The sequence below is a fragment of the Dendrobium catenatum genome, unplaced genomic scaffold (genome assembly GCF_001605985.2).
Source record: "Dendrobium catenatum unplaced genomic scaffold, ASM160598v2 original_scaffold_131100, whole genome shotgun sequence".
Lineage (NCBI taxonomy): Eukaryota > Viridiplantae > Streptophyta > Magnoliopsida > Asparagales > Orchidaceae > Dendrobium > Dendrobium catenatum.
This window is the reverse complement of record NW_021449535.1, coordinates 329,779-343,948: the sequence shown is the minus strand read 5'-3', so window position 1 is coordinate 343,948 and position 14,170 is coordinate 329,779. Positions and strand designations below refer to the sequence as shown.

Genomic DNA, 14,170 nt, shown 5'->3' with positions numbered 1-14,170 from the left:
GGGAAGGGGAGCCAGGCGGAGGAACTGAAAGGTCAGCAGAGAGGGGAGGGAAGAGGGGGGGAATGAACCCAATTTGGTATTAAATACACCTAAATGATTTGTTTTTTAGAAGAAGAAAATTGCATCTCATTAAATGCCCCCCCCCCCCCCCCCCCCAAAAAAAAAAGCTTAGCTCTTTAATCTTTGGGAGAGATTATTCCGGAGGCCAATCAGGGGCCACCACATCACGCAATGCATTGTGCATTGAACCTTATGATTCATAGGGATCAGATCTATAGGTTGTTTGTGTTGGTACCCGTACATAATTTTAGCAGGACTTAGACCAATGATTCTATTGACATAATTATTATAGGCAAATTTAGCTATCGGGAGTTTAGAATCCCAATCTCGGATATTCTCTCCTACTAAAGTCCTAAGTAGGTTTCCAAGATTCCTGTTTACAACTTCGATTTGTCCATCAGTTTGTGAAAGGCGGTAGAAAATTGAAGTTTCGGTCCCATTTTGTGCCATAGAGTTTTCCAGAAATAACTAGTGAACTTTACATCCCAATCTGACACTATGGTTTTGGGTAACCCGTGGAGTCTAACAATTTCGTCGAAATAAAGTTTGACGATCCTGAAAGCGTCAAATGTTTTAGAGCACAAGCGAAAATGAGCCGTGTTTCCTAACTATCTTGGGCAGACCTAAAACAAAGTCCATGCTGACGTCCTGCCAAGGGCAATGGGAAACAGGGAAGGGTGTGTACAGTCCAGTGTTTTGTTTTCGTTGCTTAGCTAATTGGCAAATGCGACATCTTTTCACTAGTTTGCTAACATCGCGCATAAGACTATGCCAGAAAAACCTATGCTCTACCGTGGCAATGGTTTTAGTTTGCCCAAAGTGCCCAGCTATACCTCCATCGTGTAACTCCCAAACAAGGAATTCTCTAAGAGAAGTGTTGGGAATACAAAGTTTATGTGACTTAAACAAGTACCCATCTTCCAGCAGAAAATCATGAACAATACGCTTGCTTCCATTGATAAATAAGGCGTAAGTCTCTTTAAAGTCAGGGCAATCCCTATATTCCTCTTTAATTTGTTCGAATCTAATCACTTCAGCCCTCATTTCCTTAGTTATCATTATCCGACGGCTTAGAGCGTCTACTGGCTTATTCTCATATCCTGACTTGTGTCTGATCGTATAGGTGTTTTCCTAAAGAAATTCAACCCAGCGACCATGTCGTGCATTGAGTTTCTTTTGAGAGTTTATGTAACGCAGGGTTTCATGATCAGAAAAGAAGACAATTTCTTATGGGAGTAAATAGTGTCTCCAATGTCTAAGCGATTGAATGATCGCATAAAATTCCTTATCGTAGGTAGAGTATCGTTGTCTTATATCATTTAACTTCTCACTAAAGTAAGCGACAGGGTGTCTTTCTTGAGACAGGACTCCACCAATACCAAAGCCTGAAGCGTCGCGAGTTACTTCAAAGACCTTTGAGAAGTCAAGTAATCGCATGATTGGTGCTCCCACCATTCTCTTTTTTATTTCCTCAAAAGCTTTAGAAGAAGATACAGTTCATTGGAATTCTCCCTTCTTAAGACAATCAGTTATGGGGGCCACAATGGTGTTGAAGTTCCGAATAAACCTCTAATATAACGTGGAAAATCCATGGAAACTCCGAACATCCCTAATAGTTTTGGGTTCAGGCCACTCGTTGATTGCTCGCACCATTTTAGGATCAGCTAATATTCCATGGGAAGACACAATAAATCTGAGAAAGGTAACACTACTTGTGAGGAACATACATTTCTTAGGGTTCGCATACAGTTCTCTTTCTTCAAAACTTCACAGACTTGTCTTAGATTATTTAAGTGTTAATCCACCGAGTCACTATAAATTAAGATATCATCAAAATAGACTACTATAAATTTTCCTAAGAATGGACAAAGGACGTGAGTCATCACTCTCATGAACGTGATAGGGGCATTGCTAATTCCAAACGGCATAACCATCCATTCATAAAGACCATCCTTAGTCTTGGATGTCGTCTTCCACTTATCACCAGGACGAATACTAATTTGGTGATATCCACTCTTGAGGTCAATCTTAAAAAAAAAGAGTGGCTCCTGTCATCATGTCTAACATGTCATCTAAACGGGGAATAGGGAAGCGATACTTGACCGTGATTTCATTGATAGCACGACTATCAACACACATTCTCCACGAACTATCCTTCTTGGGGGTCAAGATGGCAGGTACAGCACACGGACTAAGGCTCTCCTTAATGAACCCACGTTGTAGTAATTCATCAACTTGTCTCTTAAGTTCAGCATGCTCCATAAGGTTCATGCGATAGTGCGGGATGTTGGGTAGTGAGGCTCCAAGTACTAAATCTATGACATGTTGGATGTCCCTCAGAGGTGGGAGTTGGTTGGATAGATCTTCAGGAAAAACGTCAACAAAGGTTTCAAGGAGGGGTTTAGCCTTTTCGGAGATAGGTTCTTCCCGATCTGCACTTACTTCCCAAGCTACTAAAGCATATAAGGGTGGCCCTAACTCTAGTTCATTGTCCAAGTCTTTGGCAGTTAACAGATTTAAACCGGTGTTAGGTTTAAGGGGCATGTGTTTTATGTCATCCTTGGTAGATTTAGGTTGTGAGGGTAGGAGTTTAATTTTCTTACCATCGTGCTCAAATACGCAGGTATTAGTTCTCCCATAGATATAAACGTCGTTATCAAGAAGCCAGGGGCGTCCAAGGATGATTTAACCAACGTCCATGTTTAACACATTGCACCATATCTTTTCCTTGTATCCCATAAACTCGATGGGGATTTGACTCCTTTCTTTTACTTCCAAGGTGGTCGAATTGATCCAAGCGCCTTGTAAGGGTTTGGGTGTGGAGTTGTTTTCAGGTGTAACTTGGAAATCATAGTGGATGATACGGCATTAATATAGCTACCACTATCGATGATAATCTTATAGTTTTTGTCTCCGATTTTGGTGAAAGTGTGGAATATCAAAGTTCTGCGCCAATCGTCACTCAGTTTAGGGACAAGGCACATTTAACAACTTGGAGATCTAGATGTCCCACTTTTTGGAGGCAATGGATCACGGTATTTTCCTCACAAAAAAAATCCTCTTCGTCATCAATGTGATAGACTTGTTCGGTGTCCGGTTCATCATCCTCATCAATGACTTCCTCAATTATGGTTACCTTATAGGGACTAGAGCATTAAGAAGCGATGTGGCCATAGTCATGGCACCTAAAGCATTAAGGTACCTATGCGATGATGTGCATGCATGTAAGCTTAGGCATGAGTAGACTAGGTTAGACTCAGCTAAATCTCACTAAAGGGTTGCAAAAAAATTGTTGGACAACAAGCAAAACAAGAAAATAAAATATCTAGGTGATGTTATGCATAAAAACAAACTAAGGAATGGTTAGCTAGACTCCTAGGATAACTTCTAGCACTAATAAAGCATGCTTACCATGCTCTGATACAAAGATGATGTGAAACCACAAGGAACTGGATTAGAGATTATAAAGAAATTGATTAAGCATTGTAATATAAACTAATGTTTCACAAGATTTTGTGGTTAGAATTTAAGGCTATCAATAATGTAAGGGCAATCAATTAAAATGTAGAATAGCAATCACTTGAAAACAATTTCATCCATAAAGATAAACTTAAATATTGTAAACAAGAGATCCCACACTTAACAAATAGAAAAATCACCTTGAGTTTCCCTCACTCATGCTCGTTTAAAAGTGGTTAGCGGAAAAAGGATCTTAGCAAGCCGAACAATGCCACAAAAGTTGAGAATAAACCTATGGATGTAGCCTAACAAAAGTTCACCGGAGGTGGAGTTGTGTGAGGACGACCGGTGATTCACCAATGCCGGGTTGGAAGGTCATATGCTTTTTTCCTCTAAGAGATGCCAAGCATGGGAAGAGCAAACCAAATAAATAAGAGAGGAAGGAGGGGTCGGCCAAAGAGGAAGAGAGAACTTCTTGAACAAGTTAGGGTTAGGGTTTGGGTGGGGGGAATAAGAAAGAATAAATCTAAATTAACTTCAGATTTTGGAATTAATTAGTGGGAGGGAAACATGAATTTGAATTTGAATTTCAAATCCAAACTTAGGTAGTGTTAATGTGGAGAGAGAAAAGAAAAGGAAAGGGTTCAATAAAGAGGACAGCGGCATGCATAGAGAAAGAGGGAGATGGAGAGGAAAATTAATGCTCCTTAATGCATTAATCCAATTTAGGAAAAGGATAATGAATTCCAATCTAATTTAATATTAAATTAGATTTAAATTGAAAAGCTTTCCTAATTTAACTTGGCTAATTTTGGAAAGTATTTGAAATTCGAATTTGAATTTCAAAATGGATGAAATCTTCCAAAATTATGTAGGCTAAATTAGGGAGGTCTTAATGGTGATTAAAATCAACATTAAGAGAGGAAGAAAGGGGTGGCCGACAGTGGGATTGGAAAGGGGAATTTGGCCGATGGGAGGAGGAAGGAAGGGGAGAGGATGGTCGTCGGGTGAGGGAAATTAGGGAGGCCGGCGGTGAAGCAAGGGGAGGAGTCGGACCAGGAGCCCCGGACATGACCAGCAACTGGTGGGTATTGCTTTGCCCACAACTTGGGACTTCACCACTCAAGAACTCACAAGCTCTAGAAAGAAAACAACAATTTTATTTTTATTCATTAATAAACCTCATACAAAGGTTAAGACCTTATATATATAGGCCTTTCAAACAACTAGAAAGAAAAAGACAGGAAAGCCCTCAGAGCTACAACTCATAACTCATAATAAAGAATGGTACAAACGGTAAAACTCAAGTAAAATAACTAATACATAACATATATCAAAAATAAAGACTCTTAATCGTAGCCGTCGATCTACGATGCTTCTGGTGATAAACATTCTGGAATCTCTTGCTGATGTCCACATCAAATAGTGTTTTTGATGGTAACCCTCTTTGATCATGCTAAGATTCTTCTTTCTTCAAACCAAAGCAAATCTTAACATACAACAACTATTCCAATCAAACATTCTGATACAAATATTGGAATACCACAAGCAAATCATGACATACAGCAATGAATCTTGGCATACATCTAGAAACATCCCTAGCAACAATTCAAAATTAACATCCCAAGATATAACAAACTTTTGAGGAGAATTACTAAAAATATTAGATTTAAAGGATTCCCCTTCATTCTGGTGGATAATACAAAGCTAGGAAGAATATTTAATGATCCCTCAAATGTAATATTAAACAAATAGCCTAGCTAATTCGACAAAAGTATGAATGGGGGTGAGTGTAGAACCAAGTGCGAGACTTTAGGGTGGTTAGAAAGACTTGTAAGAGGAGCACATCAAAAGACCATTAATAAATATGATCTATAGTGATATGCATGCTTGTAATGTCAAATGAACCAAAATAAGAATTTATAAATGCCAGTATGAACCTATTGGAATGGGATAATGAAGAATAGCATAGGCAAAGAAAAGGACTCTTGAAAATTCTTAGGTAGGGCAATTTGGAGTCTAAACCCATAGGAAACTCTTTTTCGATCAAACATCACAATTCAATATAGAAGGTGTTGAAAATGATGCCACAAAAAAAAGAAGTAAATTTGTCAAGTAAATAGGTGGGTTGCGGGCCTGGTTAATGGATGAGTTCAATTTGTTATGCCATGAAGGTTGTCTTTGACGGTAAGGGGACAAGATTCCATCTGGATAATAAGAGAGCACTATACGAATTTCTTCGACTTGGCCAAAATCGATATGAGATTGATCTTGAGAGGGAAAGCTTCAACATAATCTTGTTACAGCTATGCTAATTGTTTTGTTCCACAAAAGAGCTAAAGGATCTTATCTTGAGATTCCTTCATGTTATGAAAGCAATCTTCTAGGGATGGGTTAAAAGGTCCTTCACCACCACAATTAAGCCTATCAAGCAAAAGAGGAATAGGGGCCTAATGCCGCTAGCTAGGAAATGAATTCCTTGAGAGATGAGAGTTGGAGTTGTAGTTTCCGTTGTGTGGGCATTATGCCTATTGCCATTAGCCATTGTTTGTAAAGCTCATAATTGTAGGATTGTTCCCACATATGACAATAAATTATTGCATACTAGAACATCTGTGATGATAGAATGTGAGTTTAACATCTTAGCCTTTTACAAAAAATTTAATACACCCATAGATGAGTTGACTATGACTCATAAATAGTATAAGATATTTTATGTGAAAATCCTAAAAAGGAAAAAAACATAGGTCATTACCCCGTTAAAATAATTTCACTATGTAGGTTGAACGTTACAAAAGTTCACCCTCTCTATCACTACATAAGGATAGAATATAAATCTAGTCAACAACTGTTGGTGTAAGTTGGCGACTGATAACACAAACAAAGGATAACGAATGTTGATTTCATTCATCAATAGTAGACAACAAAAGGTGGACCTTGACAACGGATATTGTGATAGATACATGAAGACAAGACTTGGAAATAGTAAACAATGGGCATCATTGCAAACGTCAATGCCAACAAGCGTCTATGATGAGCATTGGTGTCAGTTGATGAAAGACACCACCTATGATCAACGACATGCACTATTAATAGTCGATGGAAAAAATCAACTTATAACATACAAAGCTTTAGAAGCCTTTTAATCTCGGAATTCTCATCTCAAGAATCTCCTCACTATGTAGAAGTATGGCCAATTTATAAATTTTTGAAGTGGATATCCAAATCATTTATATCATAATCTTGGACACTCCATTTAAAAATATGGCAAAATCTTCCTTTATCATTTGACATTTTTTTTAATATTACAATTCCTTGATGGTCTTGAAATTAGGAATTAAGGCGGTTAGTTCATTAAAAACTCAAATTTAATTTGAATTTAAAATGCGAGTTATTTATTAATTTCAATTTTAATTACCATCAATAATTTATAATTTGAAATTTGGATAGTTATCAAATTATATAATTAATGATTTAATTACTAGTTATAGTGCTAATTATCTAATTATTCATTACGAAGTTATTTTAATAAGTATTTAATTATGAATTAAACTTCTAATTATCTAATCAATTATGTAATTACAATTTAAAATAACTAATTATTTACTTATTAACTATAATACTAATTTTTTTCTTAATTAATCATTTAATTAATTATTTAAATCTTATTTTAATAAATTTTTAATTACCAATTATAACTTTGGCCCGTAGATTTCTTTTCCTCTTCTCCACTTCTTTGTTTGACTAAAATAAAATTATTAGATCCGGACACCAAACGTAGAGATACGTCCGGACTCCAATAAAATATTGACATGTGGAATGTGCACGTGTCTGCGAAATTTTAAGTCAAGCGCATCAAAAGCGCAGTCAAAGCGCAGTCAAAGCACAGTAAAAGCGCAATCAAAGCGTAGTCCACGTGGCAAATTTTAAGTGGATATCCGAAATTATTTTTAGGCCCGGTGTCCAGACCTAATAATTTCCCTCGTTCGACACTTGCTTCCTTGCGGTTCAAGTTTGCCTGCTTTGTGTGAAATAGAATTTTGAAAAAGTCATGCTCTTCGCTTCCTTTCACTGCGTAGCCTTCCTGTCAATCGGAAGTAACGACAGCTCAACGACGTTCTTTTGGCCCCTTCGACGACGTTCTTTGCTTCTTTGAAGACGACGGGAGCTTGCTCCTTATGATGATAACCATCTTTCTCCCTTTCACATGCTTCTTTGGCCAAACCCCATAAATCCATTGAAACCTAGGATTTAGCAAATCCGGGATTTACACCAAAAAATGGGGTAACGACGGATTTATCTTGCCGAAAGATACGGGATTCTAATATCCCATCTAGCATATTTATGCTAAATCCTGCATAAATCCCGTGGCCAAACACTCCCTAATTGAATTCCATTACTAGATAAATGACCTTAAAAAGTGTATCGATTATGTGATCAAAGAGCGTCTAAACCGTGAATCCTGTAATCCATCAATCCAATTGTGCAAACGAAGATATTCAGAAAGATTAAGCCATGAAGTTTCGGAAGATATTGGAATCAGGAGACATCGAACAATCTAAAGCAACACAAAAACAAAATAATTTGTCATTGCCCTAACTCTGCATGGTGCTACATGAAATATTAAATGAAATAAAAAAGGAAACCGTATATATATATATATATATATTATATATAATAATATAATTATATAATATATATATATATATATAATAATATATATACTGTAACAAAAGCATTCCTTCACCATCTCAACAAACATTGCAATCCATGGACCTAGCTCAGAAAGGAGTCCAACGAACCCCTAGAAGAAAAGAAGGGGGATTCAAGGGTGAATAGACCTTGGTAAGGTTTGTAATGGAAGCGAGGGTAGTAGCGCGATTTTGCTACATCGAAGAGCTCGTCGCTCGTCTTCGCCAGGATCTCTTTCCATTCAGCCGCAGCGTCGTCTCTCTCTATTCTTGCTTGCTTTCATGAAGGCCGCTATGACTTTTTTTCTACTACTTTAAGAAAATAATAAATCTACTGTGATAATTAAAGTCTGATTATTTGTGAATTTCGTTTGATTTTTTCATTATAAATAAAGTTATAGGTAAATTAGTGTATTTAATAAATAATTTGATACTCTTTCATTTAAAATTTAATTTTTTATTGAATAAGATTGAATAAATTTAAAATATGTTAGAATTGATATGTCATCAAAATTGTCTTGATCGGCGCAACCAAATAAATAGATCAACATTCTCTTGAATATGGCTCTCTTATCATTGGATTCTTTCAACCCCAACTATGTTATGTTCTTTAATATTACAATGAGTCAATGCATTTCCCCTAAGAAGGGCACTATCTATAATCGACTACAAACACTAGTGGAATCAATTTAACTTGGTCAAGCCTGATGATTTTTCCTCTTTTCAATATTTTTTATATTAAAATTTTGGTGTCTTTTATGACTCTCGCACCCCTCTCTTTATATATATATATATGTGTGTGTGTGTGTGTGTGTGTGTGTGTGTGTGTGTGTGTGTGTGTTGGATCTTCATTCAAAACTATAATGTTAAGCTCCTTTTCTTTCTACTGCCATGAATATTCCAGTTCACAACATATATAAATAAACAAAGTTGAATACTTATCATGTTTAATCCAATTTTTCTCTTTGGTGATGCATGGCTTAACTTTTAGATCAACAAAATGAACTAAAAACATATGAATAAAGATGAAAAATATAGTGGGATTAGAAAGGGTAGAAGAAAAAAATTATAGATCTAAAACTGACAGAGTATCCATTATCTAAAAAAATTTAGGATCCCTCAATTGTTCCTCATCACTCCTTATTTATATGACTCTAAGGGCATTATAAAATTCTACACAAAGAAAAAGTATAAAAATATTAGCTACATAGAATACCCATACAACACTACATACTAATCTAAATATGTTTCATCTCATGATATGCTAGAGGATGATTAATTCAACAACTGAGCTTTTTTGGGTAAGCTCAATGGTGGCGAATAGGCTCCAAGTGAGTTTGTGAGTAAACCTTCAAGTGTAGTTAAGATTAATTGATGACTAGCAAAGAAGATCTTGGAATGCCTTAAGTAGAAAACATGAGTGGGTTGTTACATAGATGTATAATTTTTGACTAAACAGTAATAGTTAAATAATGCGGGGTGTTATTGTAGTAGGTGCATTTCATTAGATATGCTACAAAAAGATTGAATATTTTGTGGGAGAGCTAGTTGGATAGGTAGCAATGAGTGATGGTTTAATGAGGTATATTAGTTTCACCTCGTGTAGGGATAGCTTCTTATTTGGTTCGGGTGAGTATGGCGAACTAATCTTATTTGGTATGTTCTTTTAATGATTCTCATATGAGTGCCCCAAACGAGCCTCACTTGAGGGCGAGTATCCTTATTATATAAACCTGTTACAAACTGTAAAGGCATTTATGAGTAGACATGTAGTTCCACGATTCACTCAATCTTGTGATAGGTGAGTGAAGAAAGGTCATGTGAATGAAATAAAATATGAGTATCTAATGTAAATAGAGAAATATGAATATATTACCCTATTTTTATTGTAGCCTTGGAGACTATGTTGACCTTGCGATGATGACATGATGATGTTATTAAGCTAGAAAATGTAGTATTTTAATTATAATTTTTTGTGTGAAAAGGACTTATGTTAATAATTTTTGTAGGAAATTCTTTATGAGGAAGCTAAATTAAGGAAAGTTTAATGTAATGCTATGACGTCACATAGCCTAACACCGTAAAGCCTTGGGCAAAAATTTGATGTCCAAATAGAGAGATCAAAGGTGATGGCTGCCTTACAAGTGTCGTAATGTCATAAGGGAGAACTTAGGTTCTAAAGATAGAGAATGCAATACCATAGTAATTATAACATTTTTAGAATTAGTATAAATTTGATTTATTCTAACATGATATGATTCAAGGCAATCCATTGTATTTTGCATTTGAACCCTTTTATATGTGTCTGGAAATATTATATATGCATGTAAAAGTTTACATGCGTTCTAAAAGTGCGTCCCATGGGTTTAAGTGCATAGTTTACAAATTTGAATTTTTTCCCTCATGGACACTGCGGTATCAGAGTTAGAGGTACTGTGACATTGAGCTATCCATAATTTATCAAATTAATTCATTGTTGTGGTGTTGGGGGCTTTCAATGAGAGTGTTATGGCATGCATGATTGGGCGACATGGCACTCGACCATATTTTAATATTAAAAATATATTTTTCCATGATTGAATTCAATTTAATCCTTTCAAGATAGTTGGCTAGAGAGAGATAAAGGAGGATTTCTAGAGAGAAAATCAATTTTAGTTGACTTAGATCAAATTTAAGTTGATGGCCTGATTTTAAATGTTGTTTTGTTCGAGGTAGGTTGTATTTTGGTTATCCTAGTTTTCAAAAATATATATATTTTTAATATAATTTAGAATTTTGTATTGTAAAATAAGAATAATTTTTTAATAACTAAACTTTCACTCCATAACCTTTTATATGTTATAGAGACATTTATTATGGTTATTTAAGTCCTTTTTGGGAGATTTTTTATCGAGGATTTTGAAAAATGTGTCATTTTAATAGTTTGGATAATAAGTCTAGCCCAAGAAAATATTGTTGTAGTAGAATTAAATCTTCAAAATAAATGCACTAAACAATCACTGATATTATAGTTATATTCTAAAATAGTAATCTTTTGCATAGTAGTATATATCTCATTACTTACCGTTAAAACATTTTGTTAAATTCTGAAATGAGTTTATTTATGTTTATTTTATTGAAATTCATTGAATTATATGCTTATATGCTTGAAATATGCGATTCTAAGGAGATTTAGTATGTGTGTGGGAAGTTATGTTCTGGTGCTAAAAGCATATGTAGTTCTGTTCTGATGTTATATGCATATTCTATTATAATATTGGGCATTGAAAGTCATAAGGGTCCATTTTTTAATATGGCATCATGGGAGTCATAGGGGACAAAATTTTCTAAATTTTATTTTGATGGGAGATATAAGGGACTAAGTAAAATTTGTTATTTTCTACTCTAATATATTAAGTACTTATTTATTTACTTTTCTATATTATTATTTAAGTTTTGATAACTACAAGCACTACTCTATTTCGTATAGTAATTATTAAAAAGTAATTTTCAAACTCATCTGAATGCTTAATAAATAAATTATTTGGAAATTTAGATCAATAAGTGTGACTTATTGAGCTTTGTTAGCTTACAGTTTATCTACTTCGCCTCACTGAAGAGGTGAAAGAAATTTTTGGCTACTCCGCTGCACTGCGGAGGTGAAAGGGTTTTCGATTAATACTCTACTCCAAGGACGTGAAAGAGATTTCAACTACTTCACTACACTTAGGCGGTGAAATGAATTTCAACTACTCCACCCTATTTAAGAGGTAAAAGGGATTATGGCTACTATGATACACTCATGAGGTGAAAGGGATGTTAACATCTCAACTAGATTGAGGAGGTGGAAAAAGAGATTCTTTAAGAGAGAAGAATATGTACGAGCTTCTCTACCTAGTTGTGGAGATTCATTATTAACTAGTGCAATACTCGAAGAGAGAAACATTGGAGAGTGAACATAGGTCAAGTTGATTGAATCATTATAAAAATTAGTTTGTGTTCTTTTTATTTTCACATTTACTTTTTTTACTTTTACTATCATGCATATTTAATTTTATCTAATTTGAGTTGAGTTTGGCAATCATTGTGATATAAAAATTATTATAGTTGATTGTGATTAATATTTATTTTAAAAAGAAACAAAATAACAGGAAAAAAAGAACAAAAAATCATTATGCACTTTTTCTACAAAATCAAAAACATAAAAAGATTAGTGTTTATTTTGGGTTGTTATTAGGTGTTATGATTTTTTTTATTAACATGCTTTCACTTTAAAATTTGATTTTGGTTATTTGTCAAAAATATTTTTAAAAAAGTTTCTTAAATCACTAATTCACCCCTCTTGGTGTGTCAATTCAACATTCAATCGGTTTCACCGCCAACTATTGAACTTTTAATTGGTATCTTAGTACATTCTCTTATAATTTGGTTTTAACATCTAGAGTTTGATCCAATGGCATATTTTAAAAACTATAATACTGTTGAAGGGTAATGTATTACCCATCCACCATTATTTGACAACATTTCATTTGATTTCTGAAAAATATATATGTATATAATCTTGTTATCTATACATTTCTGCATGTGGCATATGATTAAAGTTGGATATACACCTTCTCATATTGTTAATGGCATAAAAGTTAATATTCCCTTTACTTAGTGATCTATAGAGGATAGAGATTTAACTCAAATAAATGTAAAGTACCTAAACTTTTTTTTTGTGCATTGAAATCAGAAAACCATGTGTGTGTATCAACGTCCACTAATGGAAAAGAGATATGAGATAGATTATGTATTACCAATGAAGGCATTATTGAGGTTAAACAATCATGTTTAAATATGTTATTACATGAGTATGAACTATTTTTCACAAAATCTATTGAGAAAATATCTAACATGTACACTAGGTTCATCAAAATAACACTCTGTTACATAACATGGGTAGGAAAATTTATAATTATGAAAACATGAATAAACCTTTATGTTGTTTTCCTGAATCATATGATGTTATAATCACTATAATATCTTAGTCAAATGATCTTAATGTGTACTCTATTGATAATCTTTTGTGTTGTTTTATAATTTATGAGCAAAATGTAAGCCATAGGCTTTAAAATGTAGGTGATAGAAAGAAAGAAACAACAGTGACATTGAAGATTGATGACATTGAGAGCAGTGATTTAGATGCTCATGAGAGCGAGGACATATCTTTGATGACTCACTAATTCACGAACTTCTTGAAATGCAAACATAAGTACTATTTTGATAAGAGCAAAGGTAAAAATGGTAAGTTTAATAAATTTTCATCTGAATTGGTTTTTTTTAATGTAGAAAAATTGGACATTTGAGAATAGATTTCCCTAACCTCAATAGTCACCCTACTAAGAAAAAGGGTGAAGAAAAAAAAATTAAATTTTAAAAAGGGCTTACAAAACTATAAAAGGAATTCTAGGCAACTAGGATTTAGATTATTGTTAAGTGTAAATTATTTACTATTTATTATGTTTAAATTCAATAAAAGTGTATTTTTTAGTTGTGTTTTTCTGGGAAATATATATGCAAATGAAAAATTATAAGTGTTGAGTCTAGTAATTAGGTTGTTAAGCCTAAGTGAATGTCCCAAGGCTATCAAGAGGGGGGTGAATTGGTAGTTTAAAAAATTTAAGTCCCCTTTAGAAAATTATTGAACCGAAATAAAATTTCTTTTAAATTTTGTAGAAATATGTTTTTCAACTACAGAGTTTTTAAAACTGAAATATAAAGTGCAGAAACGTAAAAACAGTAAAGTAAATGACACCAGATTTATAGTGGTTCGGTCTATAACCAGACCTACATCCACTCCCCAGAGGCACCCTCTGAGTATTGCACTAATACCAATAGAGACTCTCCTTTTGCACCCACAGCAAGGTGGAGAAGTCTTTACAACACACTCTTTTCACCACTCCCCGGTGCGGCAGAGAACCGTCCGTCCTTTTACACAA

The 14,170-nt window shown here is 34.3% G+C and overlaps 1 protein-coding gene across 3 annotated transcripts in view; it reads right to left on the bottom strand.

Annotated features, from left to right (window-relative positions):
- Positions 1-8,489, bottom strand: part of LOC110100270 (CBS domain-containing protein CBSCBSPB1) — an 84,699-nt gene extending 76,210 nt beyond the window's left edge. For all 3 annotated transcript variants that reach the window (XM_028692155.1, XM_028692156.1, XM_028692158.1), the window contains exon 1: positions 8,361-8,489. In XM_028692155.1, coding sequence (XP_028547988.1) covers positions 8,361-8,452 — 92 coding nt within the window. In that variant the 5' untranslated portion in view covers positions 8,453-8,489. The remainder of the gene's footprint in view (positions 1-8,360) is intronic.
- Between the last annotated feature and the right edge of the window lie 5,681 nt (positions 8,490-14,170).